Raw genomic sequence first — 14,539 nt, forward strand, 5'->3', positions numbered from 1 at the left:
CATGAACGAATAAAAAAAATCCAGCATCCACAGTATTTTGCTTCTATTTTAATTCCTGAAGCATGCCTTGCCTTTATTAAGGGTTGTTTTAATTTTATTGCTGTTTTTATTTTTTTGGAGCTCAGTGACAACGTTTCAGCATTTTGAAGGCTGCAAGTTACGTTTTCCTTCCTTCGCCCTTGTTGAAAATGATATTTCAGGGGGGAATCTGATCTTCCTGGACCAGATCATGACCTGGTGTTTAGCGGAAGTTGTGGTGCTTTGGGGATTGACAGCCCCAATATCCATTAAGATCTGTAGTCTGACGAGCTCTGACCAATAGACGCAGAACAGAAACTGAACTTCTGGTTTGAAGTCGGCTGACTCAGTGACAAGCAGAGTGTACGGCAACATGGTGTACATGGACAAAACCCACGCTGATAAAGAGAGGTAACAGACGGCGGCTCTGGCTCTCCTAATGGGGCACGAAGTTTAATAGGGTGAAGAGTCCGGCTGGAGGAATGTGCCATACTGCCGCTCTTTTTTTTGTATCTATATGTAACTGAGCTTGTGGAACCCGCATTATTGGAACGTTCCATAATGGAACCTTGGGTTTCCTGGCTTCCATTCTGTCGTCATAAAGTGATGTTACGTTGCCGAGTGACGGGGCCAATGGCCATGCACAGACCGTTGCATTGTAAAATGCCGGCCGCCTTCTCCCGTCTCGTGTGCAGACATTGAACAAAAAACACCCTTCAATTCATTCAGCGTTTTGGGTCGTCCCTTGTATATAAGCTGCTTTCAGCTGCGACTACCAGGTGAGGCCGGACAGAGCTGGAGGTTCTGAGCCCGGAATCAGAGACATAGAAACATGTCCACACTGGATGGGGACATCACTGTTTACATCCCTCCGAGCTGAAAAAAATCCAATAATCATTACTGTGGCTTTTGTCTTTTAACCTACTTCCTATCCATACTGCCACACTCTCCATCATTGTACCAATTAGTTCTCCAATCATGTCTGTTTATTGTATTTAATATCTGAAAAAAGTCAGTGACTGGAAAACAGCACTGCTGTAGGCCATCTTAAAACCGAGAGTTGCGAGTGTATGAGTGAGTACAGGTTTATATATAAAATAAATCTACTATTTAGCAGAAACACTGAAATAACAAGTTCGTTTATGACTGTAAAACATCAACTTACATAGTTTAAAACAAAAAAATCCAGACATTTATATTGGAAATGAGTTAAAAATCAACCTTAAGGATACCCAATGATTAAATCAGTTTGTGGGTGGGGGGAGGGAGTTACATCAATTCAGTCTGTTACATGAAGAATAATGTGAATTTCTCTTAAATATCAGATGATTTTTGTGACCCAGGGAAATATGTTTTGATAGGGTTAAAATCTAAATAAAGTTTTTTGTCTTTGAAGGTTTATTTGCATATATCCAGCATATATAAACAGCAAAAAAACTATAGCAGAAGGAAGAAGAATACCTGTAGAAAAGGTGAGAGTAAGGAAGATTTCTGGTAGCTGTTTTTTGGCAATATTGCATTCTATGATAATAGCTGAATTTGTTCTGAAGATGAAGCCCAAACAGCAATGGCTGTGGCATGGACCTTGTCTCTCCAAGTTGTACTTTGGCCTCTTCCCTGCTCCTCCAGTTGTTTCTCCTTCTTTGAACATCTTTTCCTTTTCTATCCCTCATGCTTTTTCAAGCCTCTCATTGCCTTCTGTCCTCAGAGTCTCCTCCTTTAGCCTCTACATCAAGCAACTCCTTATCCTGGGTGATTTCAGTCTTCAGTTTAACTCCCTTTGCTCAGATTATTCTTCTCAATTCACTGACTTCAGTCTTTTAACAACTTTTCTCCATTGTCCAGCTCTATGCGACTGCCCTTGCGTGGTTGCATTCACAATGCAACTTGATCAGTTCCAGCATTAGTCTTGCTGCCTCCCTGAATTGTTAACCCAGGAATCACTTAGGACTGTATCCTTTGCTCCCTCTTCCTCGGCTCCATACTGGCCTTTGTCGGCAACATCTTCAGATGTGTGCAACTGACACCCAGCTCTTCCCTTAATTCTCTTTGTTATTAGACATCTCCACTCCCTTGCCTTTACCATCAGTTGCAGAACCTTGTGCTACCTAGTACAACCCTCTGGAATTTCCTGCCTAAATCCCTTCCCCTACCCCTCCCCAAAATTAAAAATTCTGTTGAAGTTCCATCTCTTTGAGGCGTTGGCTAGTTGTGAAAAGGTAAATGCAAGTTTTTTTTTCTTTGACAAAGCTTTTAGTCACTCTGCTTAATCATTCCTGGCATCAGTTTTCCATATGCTTATTCTGGGATGTGCCTAAGTGCATGCTTTTCATAAAAGGTGCTACATAAATGGAAATTGTTGTGTCATTGATAATTTTTTTTCCATAAAGGCTGTTGAAAACCCAACATTTGGAGAAATTAGAGATGTTTGTGCAGCAGCAGGACTGATTGTGGCTGTAGAGGTATTTATTATGTTTAATATTACTTTTGCTGAATGTTGAATATTTAAGATTTCTGACATTTTCCCAACATCCTATTGATATACCTTTTAAACTGTTTTCAGAATAAACTGTACCCACGTGAGTGGAACAGAGATGTACAATTCAGAGGCAGAATACGTGTTCAACTGAAAAATGAAGATGGGTCCTTCTGTTTGGAACAGTTTCCCACGCGTAAGTAACTGAATCTGCAAAAAATGTACAAGGGTCTGTTAATTATGCAGCATGTCTCGTTGCATGAGTTGACTTTTATTTTTACTGAACAATGTCTATAATCCTGTACGCATTACTTTAAAAAAAAAAATGTAATTCCACCCAATACATTGTGATTCATAAAAAAAGAAATATATCAGTCTCATTAACATAAAGATGAATTGAAGTGTTGACAAATTGTCACATAATACACTTGTTAGCAAAAGTAAAGCCGATGAGATTAAAGCGACAGTGGCAGCATGAATATGAATTTGGCTAAGGGACTGAAAACAAAAAGTAGTGATGGACAGTTATTTTTCAGGTTGGATAGAAGTATATGGTGATGTTCCCAGGCGTTGATATTGGGATCACTGCTCTTTTTGATATATATTAATGACCTGGATGTGGATATAGGGGCCATAATTACAAAGTTTACAGGTGACATGCAACTTGGAAATGTAATTAAACAATGAGGGCATTGTAACAGACTTCAGAAGACATAGACTGATGAAATGACAAGAGAAGCATGAAGTGATACATTTGGTAGGAAGGATGAGGAGTGGCAATATAAACAAAATGGTGCAATTTTAAAGGGAGTGCGGAACAGATACCTGGGGGGTGTATATACACAAACATTTGATGGTGGCAGGACAAGTTGAGAAGTTAAAGCATATGGGATCCTTGACTTTATTAATTAAGACATAGTATATGAAAGCAAGGACGTTATGCTACGCCTTTATAAAATGCTGGTTAAGCCTAAGCTGGAGTATTGTGTTCAATTCTGGACACCACACTTTAGGAAGGATGTCAAGGCCTGGAGAGGGTGCAGAAGAGACTTGCTAGAATAGAACCAGAGATGAAGGACTTCATATGGAGAGACTGGAAAATTGAGGCTCTCCTTTATGCAGAGAAGGTTAAGAAGGACATTTGAGAGTTGTTCAAAATCATGAACAGTTTTCATAGTGTAAGGAGAAACTGTTTCCAGTGAAAATTTGGATGGAAATTTTGCTGGATGAGATTTATGATCAGTTGTTTGATCATTGGAGTGAAATTGCTCTGGAGGAGATATATGGTCAGTTCTTTAATAATTGGATGGTGATTGTTCTGTAAGAGATTTATATATAGTTTCTTGCTGTTTGAATGGAGATTTCTCCAAAGAGGAATTGTGTCCAGTTCCTTTATCACTTAAATGAGCAAACCTGCGACCTCTACCACCTAGAAGGACAAAGGCAGCAGGCTCACAGGAGCACCACCACCTGCAAGTTCCCCTCCAAGTTGTGCATCATCTTGACTTGGAACTATATTGCCGTTTCTTCACTATTGCTGGGTCAAAAAACTGGAACTCCCTCCCTAATAATACTGTGGGTGTACTTACACCAGATGTACAACAGAGGTTCAAGAAGGCTGCTCACCACCGCCTTCTCAAGGACAGTTAGGAATGGGCAACAAATGCTGACCTTGCTCACAATGCTCACATCCCAAGAACGAATTTTAAAAATGCCACTCAAGCAGTGTGTAGAACTGATTTTTGCCATCTGCTGAATAAACATCAAAGGCCACGAACCAATGAACTTCCTGAATCCAGTTGTACAGGAGGCAGACGGGATACTGTGAAGATTCTGTTCAATAAATGTACATTTTCATACTCGTAACTGCCTATTTGGATTATTATGACCAAGTGAGAAAGGTGTCTCTTTCAACCTTCACCTGGCCTTACTGTAACAGAACTTAATTTTAAACGCACTGTATTTTGAGCTCCCCCTTGGTGAATCCTGGTTCACCGTTTTCCAATTATTAGGCAAAGAAATGAGCACAAACAGGCTTTCTTGTGTTTAAAGAAGAAAAGTGAAATTTATTAAAACTTAAACTCTAATTCGGTTAACACTTACGGATACACGCCGCGCCTTATGATAGCATGCATATGCGATATGCCCATGTAAATAGAGACAGAAAAGAGCAGAAGAAAAATAGTAGAGAGGTTTGAGGCAATATCTGAAGAGTTTCTTGTTACTGTGCTTCGAGCTCACTGTAGAGTCCTTTTGTAGGTAGTTCTTGTAAGCAATTCTTGCTTTTCGTTGGGGCCCAGTATTCTTCTTAAACCTTGTTCACTGTAGGCGACTTTTCTCTCTTGGGGTTTCTGTGTTTTCAATGGATTCCAAAGCTGGTGGGAATGAGATGAGAGCAGACAGGAGAGAGATGTTCTCAATCCAGGAGCCAGGAGCTTTCTGTCTTCAAACACACTGTTTCTCCAATTTTAAAACTCTCAGTTCAAAACTCTGCAACAGCCAGTTAGTCGTGTGACTAAACTGGTCTGACCACGTCTGTTCTGTGTGTTGGGAGCAGAGACTGGTTCCTTTGTTCCAACACTGTCTGCTAGTATGCAAAAATGTTTTTTTGGCTAGGGGGCCTGACAAATCCTTGTAACAGGCCCTCTTTTCCCAGCAACAATTTGAAGTTTAATGTCCATGTGGCAAAATTAATGTGCCTCATTCTTGGCAAATAGGGGCCTGCATGACAGGATATAGCAATGATCTTATAACATGTGCAATGGTGAGTTGTAGTCAGTTTAAATGGAAACCTCTGTCTGTTGTGACACCAATTTATGTGTTTTATTCTCTCCAGTTTGTGATATTGGAGACATAAAAATTACAATACAGACATTGGCCATGTTATCTAATTGGTCTGTGTTCATGTTTATCCTCCAAATGAGCAGTAGTCCTAATTCACTGTGCCCCTGTATCACTTTATTCTGGTTTCCTTCAACTTCCTACTTACCCTATTCTTAAATGTTATTATGGTTTCTACGTCAATCACTAATTCAATGCATTCCACAGCCTTGCATGATTCCACTTGCTGAGTTTTTTCAAGTCTAGAAATTGGCAAACATTTAATAAACAGGTGTTATAACTCAGCAGAACCCTCCTTCCATATTGGGAACAGCACAATTTTGTAAATTGTGAAGGTTTGTCCAATGACTTCCACCAATCCAAGAGATATAGTAAGACCGACTTCAATTTGCAAACACAAAATGTGTCTTTTTAGATGCTTGGCCTGGAACATGTATACAAAGTTGAAATATTCTCTGTTCAGAGGATTTACAAATTATAGAAAGCTTTGCCTTCAATGTCCATTAATTTCATGTGACAGTATGTTGTACTGATGGGGTCGTAATAGAATGGCCTCATGCATCAGTCGCATTTTGACATTGTTTACTTTCATCAACCTTAAGGACCTTAATATAAAATTTGGCAAATATGACTTTAAGATTGCTTTAAAACAGAAAATTCTAAAACTACACCAGGGGCAGTTAGCAGATCAACACTTTCGTTGTAGTTCTTCATCAGAGCTGAAAGATAAACAAATTTCCTAGTTGGGAATTTGTAGGGGAGGGGAGAAATGACCAATAATGCAATTACAGAAACAAAGTTAATGAATTGAATGACCAGTAAACTGCTTTCGAACAAAGGTAGTAAATGTGATCTAAATAAACATCATGAAGTAATGGAAAGACATTGTAAGAATTTTGAGGGAAAAAAAAATCTGAAGATGCAGGAAGACGTGAAAATGGAAAATTATGGAAATGTGCATTAGGTCCTGAAAAGAGACCAATTTCCAAATTTTAAATAGCTCCACAATCGATAGACTTAATTAGTTTTATAAAAAAGAACCCTATAATGTGCTAAGTTATGCCAAAAATGTATTCATCAAAACTCCGTGAAACTCCTCTTCAAATGAATTACTGACAAGACAAATAACTAGTAGATCTCCTGGGGCATTGCTACTATCAGTAGTCCAGGACCTGAAGTATGTTTTCTGATCTTTGACATCTTCCTTTAACCATGCCTGAATTAAGTAAGTTACTACACAGTCACATACTTGTACTTAGTTCCTTTTATTATTGGCATGCCCACCATACAAACGTCCATATGAAATCTTCAGTTCACTCATAGTCATTACAGAACAGAAAGAGGCCATTTGTCCTATCGAGTCCATGCCAGCTCTCTGTAGAGCAATACAGTCAGACCCATTCCTTTGCTGTATCCTCGTAGCCCTGCAAGTTTATTTCTCTCAAGTGGCCATCCATGCTTATCCTCCTGTATTGGATCCAGGGAGTTGAACAGTTGGGAGAGTGGGTTACAGAATCAGGGAGAGTAGCAATGGGGCTGAGGAAATGGATGAGACCAAAGTTAGGGAGAAAAATGAATAAAGTTGGTAATATCAAGAAACAATATCAGTTGTTTGAGATGACTTCTGATTTTTGGAAGATCTGGGGAAGCTATATGTATCTAACTGAAGGAACTAGTCAGACGATTCCCAATTAGCTTGCTTGGGGCAGGAAAGGGACACTGATGCTGGAGGTGGACAGGGGCACAAAACTCTATTGAACAAATATTTTAGTCGACTATCTCCAGTATTAGTGAAAGAAGTTTCTATGCTGAATCTCTAAGGGAGCTTATTGGCACTGAAAATAGAACAGTGCAAACTGATAAGCTCTTTAAAAATCACTAAATTTATAAAGAAAATCCTATTTTTCTGTTCCTATTTTCCTACCACCCACCCCCATCCAGGTAAATCAGTCATGTTATATGTAGCAGAAATGATTCCAAAACTGAAGACCAGGACCCAGAAGGCTGGAGGAGGCGATCAGAATGCACAGCCAGGGGAAGGTGGCAAGAAGAACAAGAAGAAGAAGAAGAAGTGATTCTATTGATGTTGCTGGCTTTAATTATATTTATTTTGAAACCGTTCCTATATAGTAAACCCATTGAGTATTCTGTTTTCTTCTGGTCTGTAAAGTAGGACAAAACTGGCACCACCTTGTCCTTTAAATTTAATATTCTAAATAAGGGAATAAATTCAAATATCACAGTTGCTTTAGATTAAGTTAGGAATTTTTTTTAAAAATGCTCCCTATAGTCAATCTTTCACTGCATATCTGATTTGGAGTTGGTGTCTTAATAAATGAATATAACTCATACATTCTATATCTTTTGGACAAGATTAATGGTTATGTTGTAAATCAAGTGCGGCACAGTGGCGCAGTGGTTAGCACCGCAGCCTCACAGCTCCAGGGACCCGGGTTCGATTCCTGGTACTGCCTGTGTGGAGTTTGCAAGTTCTCCCTGTGTCTGTGTGGGTTTTCTCCGGGTGCTCCGGTTTCCTCCCACAAGCCAAAAGACTTGCAGGTTGATAGGTAAATTGGCCATTATAAATTGTCACCAGTATAGGTAGGTGGTAGGGTAATATAGGGACAGGTGGGGATGTTTGTTGGGAATATGGGATGAGTGTAGGATTAGTATAAATGGGTGGTTGATGTTCGGCACAGACTCGGTGGGCCGAAGGGCCTGTTTCAGTGCTGTATCTCTAATCTAATCTAAAGTCCAATTGTACCTCTTCAAAAATGCGAAGCCATTTTCAATATTAAAGTGCTTTTCATATTTTTCAATGTTCACTAGATGGGGGTTTCAACTGATCGAAAAGTGGAAACAGAATTGTTGAAATACAAATTTGACAGCCCTATTTTTAGGGGAAAATTAATATTAGTTGAAAAGACAGAACTGACACATTTAAAGTAAGAATTTGTTAGAACATGAAGCTGCAAAATTTGGCCAGCATGGTCACGATGGCCTGAATGAACTGCTGTGTCATAAATCTCTATATTTTGATGTTGGTCATTAATCTGTAAAGCATGCTAAAGCTGCATGGCAGGTTTCTTGCTTAACTAGAAATTTGTGTTCTTTGTTGAGCTGATTGTAGTGAAATAAATAGTTCTGTTTTCAATTGCAGTTACTTATTTTCAAAAACCTGTTGTTTATGTGTAAGATTGAACTTGCATTTGGGTACATGGGAAAGTACAGGATTGGAATACAGACTAATCCTTTACATTGTTAGTTTGTGGCACGTTTTACTTGGCAGCTACACCGCCACATTGTCCATCAGGCCAGTCCCAAAAAATGACGACTTTCAATTGCTTATTCCCTCAAATATTTCCACACTATCTGCTTCCACATATTGTAATTCTGTGAACCTTCTTGCTTCTAACCTGAGCTAATATTCCTAAGGCAGAAGTTTGTGGTAACCTGGAACATAATATTGGCGTTCAGTTCATTTACTCCCTGAAGAATGTTGAAAATATGAAAATTTCCCCTAGCCGCCTCCTTTTCAAACTATCTCAGGCTGTTCAGCACTGACATGTGGGAGTTTTTCAAATGTCAGTTGATTAGAATCCAGGACCGGCATGTTCCTGTGAGGAAGAAAGATAAGTTTGGCAAGTTTCGGGAACCTTGAATAACGCGGGATATTGTGAGTCTAGTCAAAAAGAAAAAGGAAGCATTCGTAAGGGCTGGAAGGCTAGGAACAGATGAATCCCTTGAGGAATATCAAGACAGTAGGAAGGAACTTAAGCAAGGAGTCAGGAGGGCTAAAAGGGGTCATGAAAAGTCATTGGCAAACAGGATTAAGGAAAATCCCAAGGCTTTTTATAAGTATATAAAGAGCAAGAGGGTAACGAGGGAAAGGGTTGGCCCACTCAAGGACAGAGAAGGGAATCTACGTGTGGAACCAGAGGAAACGGGCGAGGTACTAAATGAGTACTTTGCATCAGTATTCACCAAAGAGAAGGACTTGGTGGATGATGAGCCGAGGGAAGGGAGTGTAGATAGTCTCAGTCATCTCATTATCAAAAAGGAGGAGGTGTTGGGTGTCTTGCAAAGCATTAAGGTAGCTAAGTCCCCAGGGCCTGATGGGATCTACCCCAGAATACTGAGGGAGGCAAGGGAAGAAATTGCTGGGGCCTTGACAGAAATCTTTGCATCCTCATTGGCTACAGGTGAGGTCCCAGAGGACTGGAGAATAGCCAATGTTCCTTTGTTTAAGAAGGGTAGCAAGGATAATCCAGGAAATTATAGGCTGGTGAGCCTTACGTCAGTGGTAGGGAAATTATTAGAGAGGATTCTTCGGGACAGGATTTACTCCCATTTGGAAACAAACGAACTTATTAGCAAGTGGCTGCATGGTTTTGTGAAGGGGAGGTCGTGTCTCACTAATTTGATAGTTTTTTGAGGAAGTGACAAAGATGATTGATGAAGGAAGGGCAGTGGATGTTATCTATATGGACTTCAATAAAGCCTTTGACAAGGTCCCTCATGGCAGACTGGTGCAAAAGGTGAAGTCACATGGAATCAGAGGGGAGCTGGCAAGATGGATACAGAACTGGCTCAGTCATAGAAGACAGAGGGTAGCAGTGGAAGGGTGCTTTTCTGAATGGAGGGATCAGTGCTGGGACCTTTGCTGTTTGTAGTATATATAAATGATTTGGAGGAAAATGTAGCTGGTCTGATTAGTAAGTTTGCGGACGACACAAAGGTTGGTGGAGTTGCGGATAGTGATGAGGATTGTCAGAGGATACAGCAGGATACAGATCGGTTGGAGACTTGGGCGGAGAAGTGGCAGATGGAGTTTAATCTGGACAAATGTGAGGTAATGCATTTTGGAAGGTCTAATGCAGGTGGGAAGTATACAGTAAATGGCAGAACCCTTAGGAGTATTGACAGGCAGAGAGATCTGGGCGTACAGGTCCACAGGTCACTGAAAGTGGCAATGCAGGTGGATAAGGTAGTCAAGAAGGCATACGGTATGCTTGCCTTCATCGGGCGGGGCATGGAGTATAAAAATTGGCAAGTCATGCTGCAGCTGTACAGAATTTTAATTAGGCCACACTTAGAATATTGCGTACAATTTTGGTCGCCACAGTACCAGAAGGACGTGGAGGCTTTGGAGAGGGTACAGAAGAGGTTTACCAGGATGTTGCCTGGTCTGGAGGGCATTAGCTATGAGGAGAGGTTGGATAAACTCGGATTGTTTTCACTGGAACGACGGAGGTGGAGGGGCAACATGATAGAGGTTTACAAAGTTATGAGTGGCATGGACAGAGTGGATAGTCAGAAGCTTTTTCCCAGGGTGGAAGAGTCAGTTGCTAGGGGACATAGGTTTAAGGTGAGAGGGGCAAAGTTTAGAGGGGATGTGCGAGTCAAGTTCTTTACACAGAGGGTGGTGAGTGCCTGGAACTTGCTGCCGGGGGAGGTGGTGGAAGCAGATACGATAGCGACGTTTAAGAGGCATCTTGACAAATATATGAATAGGAAGGGAATAGAGGGATATGGGCCCCGGAAGTGCAGAAGGTGTTAGTTTAGGCAGGCATCAAGATCGGTGCAGGCTTGGAGGGCCGAATGGCCTGTTCCTGTGCTGTACTGTTCTTTGTTCTTCCTCTTGGGTGCAGTTTTCTGCACTGCCTGGATATCCTTGATGTACTGGTGACTGGAATTATTGTGCACAATACATCAGGTGTGGCAATACCAGTGCCTTGCAGAGACTCCATCTGCTGGAACTCTCTATCACTGATGAAGAATCCTCAGCTTTTCCTTACTGTTAGTTTTAGTGAACTATCCAGCAGTACCCCTACATCCCTCTCCTGTTAAATAGCTGCTTGGGCTACAATTTTCTGGTTTTCCAAAAAAAACCCAGAGGGCCTAAAACCTGTGTTCCTACATCAGGTAGTGTAATGACAGACGAGGACTGTGAGATCTGCTAGTTCCTTACAAGCCAGCACTTTTGGAATTCCCAGGGTTTTAGGAGAGGTGGTGGCATAGTGGCATTGTCACGGGACTAGAGACCCAGGATATTACTCAGGGTACATGGGTTCGAATCCCACCACAGCAGAGGGTGGAATTTGAATTTAATAAATCTGGAATTAACAGCTAGTCTAATGATGGTCATGAAACCATTGTCGATTGTTGTAAAAACCCATCTGGTTCACTAATGTGCTTTAGGGAAGGAAATCTGCTGTCCTTACCTGGTCTGACCTACATGTGACTCCAGACCCACAGCAATGTGGTTGACTCTTACATGCCCTCTGAAATGGCCTAGCAAGCCACTCAGTTGTGTAACAACCGCTACGCAGTCAATAAAAAGGAATGAAACCGGCATTGACCTAGGCGCCGGAAACGACAACGGCAAACCCAGCCCTGTCGACCCTGCAAAGTTCTCCTTACTAACATCTGGGGGCTTGTGCCAAAGTTGGGAGAGCTGTCCCACAGACTAGTCAAGCAACAGCCTGACATAGTCATACTCACGGAATCATACCTTATAAGCAATGTCCCAGAGACTGTCATCACCATTTGAGGGTATGGCCTGTCCCACCAACAGGACAGACCCAGCAGCGGTGGTGGCACAGTGGTATACAGTCGGGAGGGAGTTGCCCTGGGAGGCCTCAACATCGACTCCAGACCCCATGAAGTCTCATGGCATCAGGTCCAACATGGGCAAGGAAACCTGCTGATTATCACCGACCACTTTCCCACACCAATTGGAGGAAGCACTGAGGGTGGCAAGGGCGCAGAATGTATTCTGGGTGGGGGACTTCAATGTCCATCACCAAGCGTGGCTCGGTAGCACCACTACTGACCGAGCTGGCCGAGTCCTTAAGGACATAGCTGCTAGACTGGGTCTGCAGCAGGTGGTGAGGGAACCAACAAGAGGGCAAAACATACTTGACCTCGTCCTCACCAATCTGCCTGCCCATGATGCATCTGCCCATGACAGTATTGGTAGGAGAGACTAAGTCCCGCCTTCACATTGAGGATACCGTTCATTGTGTTGTGTGGCACTCTCACTGTGCTAAATGGGATAGGTTTCGAACAGATGTAGTAATGCAAAACTGGGCATCCATGAGGCCCTGTGGGCCATCAGCAGCAGCAGAATTGTATTCAACCACAATCTATAACCTCATGGCCTGGCATATCCCCCACTCTACCATTACCATCAAGCCAGGTGACCAACCCTGGTTCAATGAAGAGTACAGGAGGGCATGCCAGAACAGCACCAGGCATACCTAAAAAATGAGGTGTCACCCTGGTGAAGCTACAACAGAGGACTACTTGCATGTCAGACTGCGTAAGCAGCATGCGATAGACAAGAGCTAAGTGATCCCATAACCAATGGATCAGATCTAAGCTCTGCAGACCTGCCACATCCAGCCGTGAATGTTGGTGGACAATTAAACAACTAATTGGAGGAGGTGGCTCCACAAATATCCCCATCTTCAATGATGGGGGAGCCCAGCATATCAGTGCAAAAGATAAGGCTGAAGCATTTGCAACAATCTTCAGCCAGAAGTGCCTAGTTGATGATCCATCTCGGCCTCCTCCTGAAGTCCCCAGCATCACAGATGTCAGACATCAGCCAATTTGATTCACTCCGCGTGATATCAAGAAACGACTGAGGACAATGGATACTGCAAAGGCTATGGGCCCTGACAATATTCTGGCAACAGTACTGAAGACCTGTGCTCCAGAACTTGTTGCGCCCCTAGCCAAGCTGTTCCAGTATAGCTACAACACTGGCATCTACCCTGCAATATGGAAAATTGCTCAGGTCCATCCTACACACAAATAGCAGGACAAGTCCATCCCGGCCAATTACTGCCCCATCAGTCTACTCTCAATCATCAGTAAAGTGAGGGAAGGTGTCATCAACAGTGCCATCAAGCAGCACTTGCTGAACAATAACCTGTTCAGTGATGCTCAGTTTGGGTTCCACCAGGGCCACTCAGCTCCTGACCTCATCACAGCGTTGGTTCAAACATGGACAAAAGAGCTGAACTCAAGACGTGAGGTTTGAGTGACTGCCCTTGACATCAAGGCAGCATTTGACCGAGTATGGCATCAAGGAGCACTAGCAAAACTGGATTTGGAGTCATATCTAACGCAAAGGAAGATGGTCGTGGTTGTTGGAGGTCAATCATTTGAGCTCCAGGACATCACTGCAGGTGTTCCTCAGGGTAGTGTCCTAGGCTCAACCATCTTCAGCTGCTTCATCAATAACCTTCCTTCAATCACAAAGTCAGAAGTGGAGATGTTCACTGATTATTGCACAATGTTCAGCATCATTCACGACCCCTCAGCTACTGAAGCAGTCCGTGTAGAAATGCGGCAAGACCTGGACAATATCCAGGCTTGGGCTGATAAGTGGCAATTAACATTCACGCCACACAAGTCCAGGCAATGACCATATTCAACAAGAGCGAATCCAACCATCTCCCCTTGATATTCAATGGCATTACCATCACTGAATCCCCCACTATCAACATCCTAGGGGCTACCATTGACCAGAAACTGAACTGGAGTAGCCATATAAATACCATGGCTACAAGAGCAGGTCAGAGGCTAGGAATCCTGTGGCAAGTTACTCACCTCCTGACTCCCCAAAGCCTGTCCACCAGCTTCAAGGCATAAGTCAGGAGTGTGCTGGAATACTCTCCGCTTGCCTGGATGGGTGCAGCTCCAACTACACTCAAGAAGCTCGACACCATCCAGGACAAAGCCCGCTTGATTGGCATCCCATCCACAAACATTCACTCCCTCCACCACCGACGCACAGTGGCAGCAGTGTGTACCATCTACAAGATGCACTGCAGCAATGCACCAAGGCTCCTTAGACAGCACCTTCCAAACCCGCGGCCTCTACCACCTCGAAGGACAAGGGCAGCAAATGCATGGGAATACCACCACCTACATGTTCCCCTCCAAATCACACACCATCCTGACTTGGAACTATATCGCCGATCCTTCACTGTTGCTGGGTCAAAACCCTGGACCTCCCTTCCTAATAGCACTGTGGGTGTACCTAGCATATATATTGCCCATCTGCATCCGCTAGGTGGAACTGCCACATATATGGCAGTGACTAGCTGCTTGGGTGCAGAGCTAGCAGGTTTATGGAAACTATAACATGGGCTACTTTCTGGGACTGATTTCCCTATAATCAGTTGGTAA

The 14,539-nt window shown here is 42.7% G+C and overlaps 1 protein-coding gene across 1 annotated transcript; it reads left to right on the top strand.

The window, feature by feature from the left end:
- Positions 1-328: 328 nt before the first annotated feature.
- On the top strand, positions 329-8,489 carry srp19 (signal recognition particle 19). The gene is made up of 5 exons (XM_068029843.1): positions 329-429; positions 1,415-1,490; positions 2,409-2,480; positions 2,582-2,690; positions 7,277-8,489. Exons 1-5 carry the CDS (start codon positions 392-394, stop codon positions 7,408-7,410), a joined length of 429 nt encoding a protein of 142 aa, XP_067885944.1. The 5' UTR covers positions 329-391; the 3' UTR covers positions 7,411-8,489.
- Positions 8,490-14,539: the final 6,050 nt, after the last annotated feature.

Source organism: Heterodontus francisci, chromosome 4 (assembly GCF_036365525.1).
Source record: "Heterodontus francisci isolate sHetFra1 chromosome 4, sHetFra1.hap1, whole genome shotgun sequence".
NCBI lineage: Eukaryota > Metazoa > Chordata > Chondrichthyes > Heterodontiformes > Heterodontidae > Heterodontus > Heterodontus francisci.

Bases quoted from the DNA above. Each gene is read 5' to 3' on its own strand.
- srp19 (XM_068029843.1), top strand. From the start codon at position 392: ATGGTGTACATGGACAAAACCCACGCTGATAAAGAGAG. The intron at 1,491-2,408 runs GTGAGAGTAAGG...TTTTCCATAAAG, and splicing joins GAAGAATACCTGTAGAAAAG to GCTGTTGAAAACCCAACATT. The intron at 2,481-2,581 runs GTATTTATTATG...AACTGTTTTCAG, and splicing joins GACTGATTGTGGCTGTAGAG to AATAAACTGTACCCACGTGA.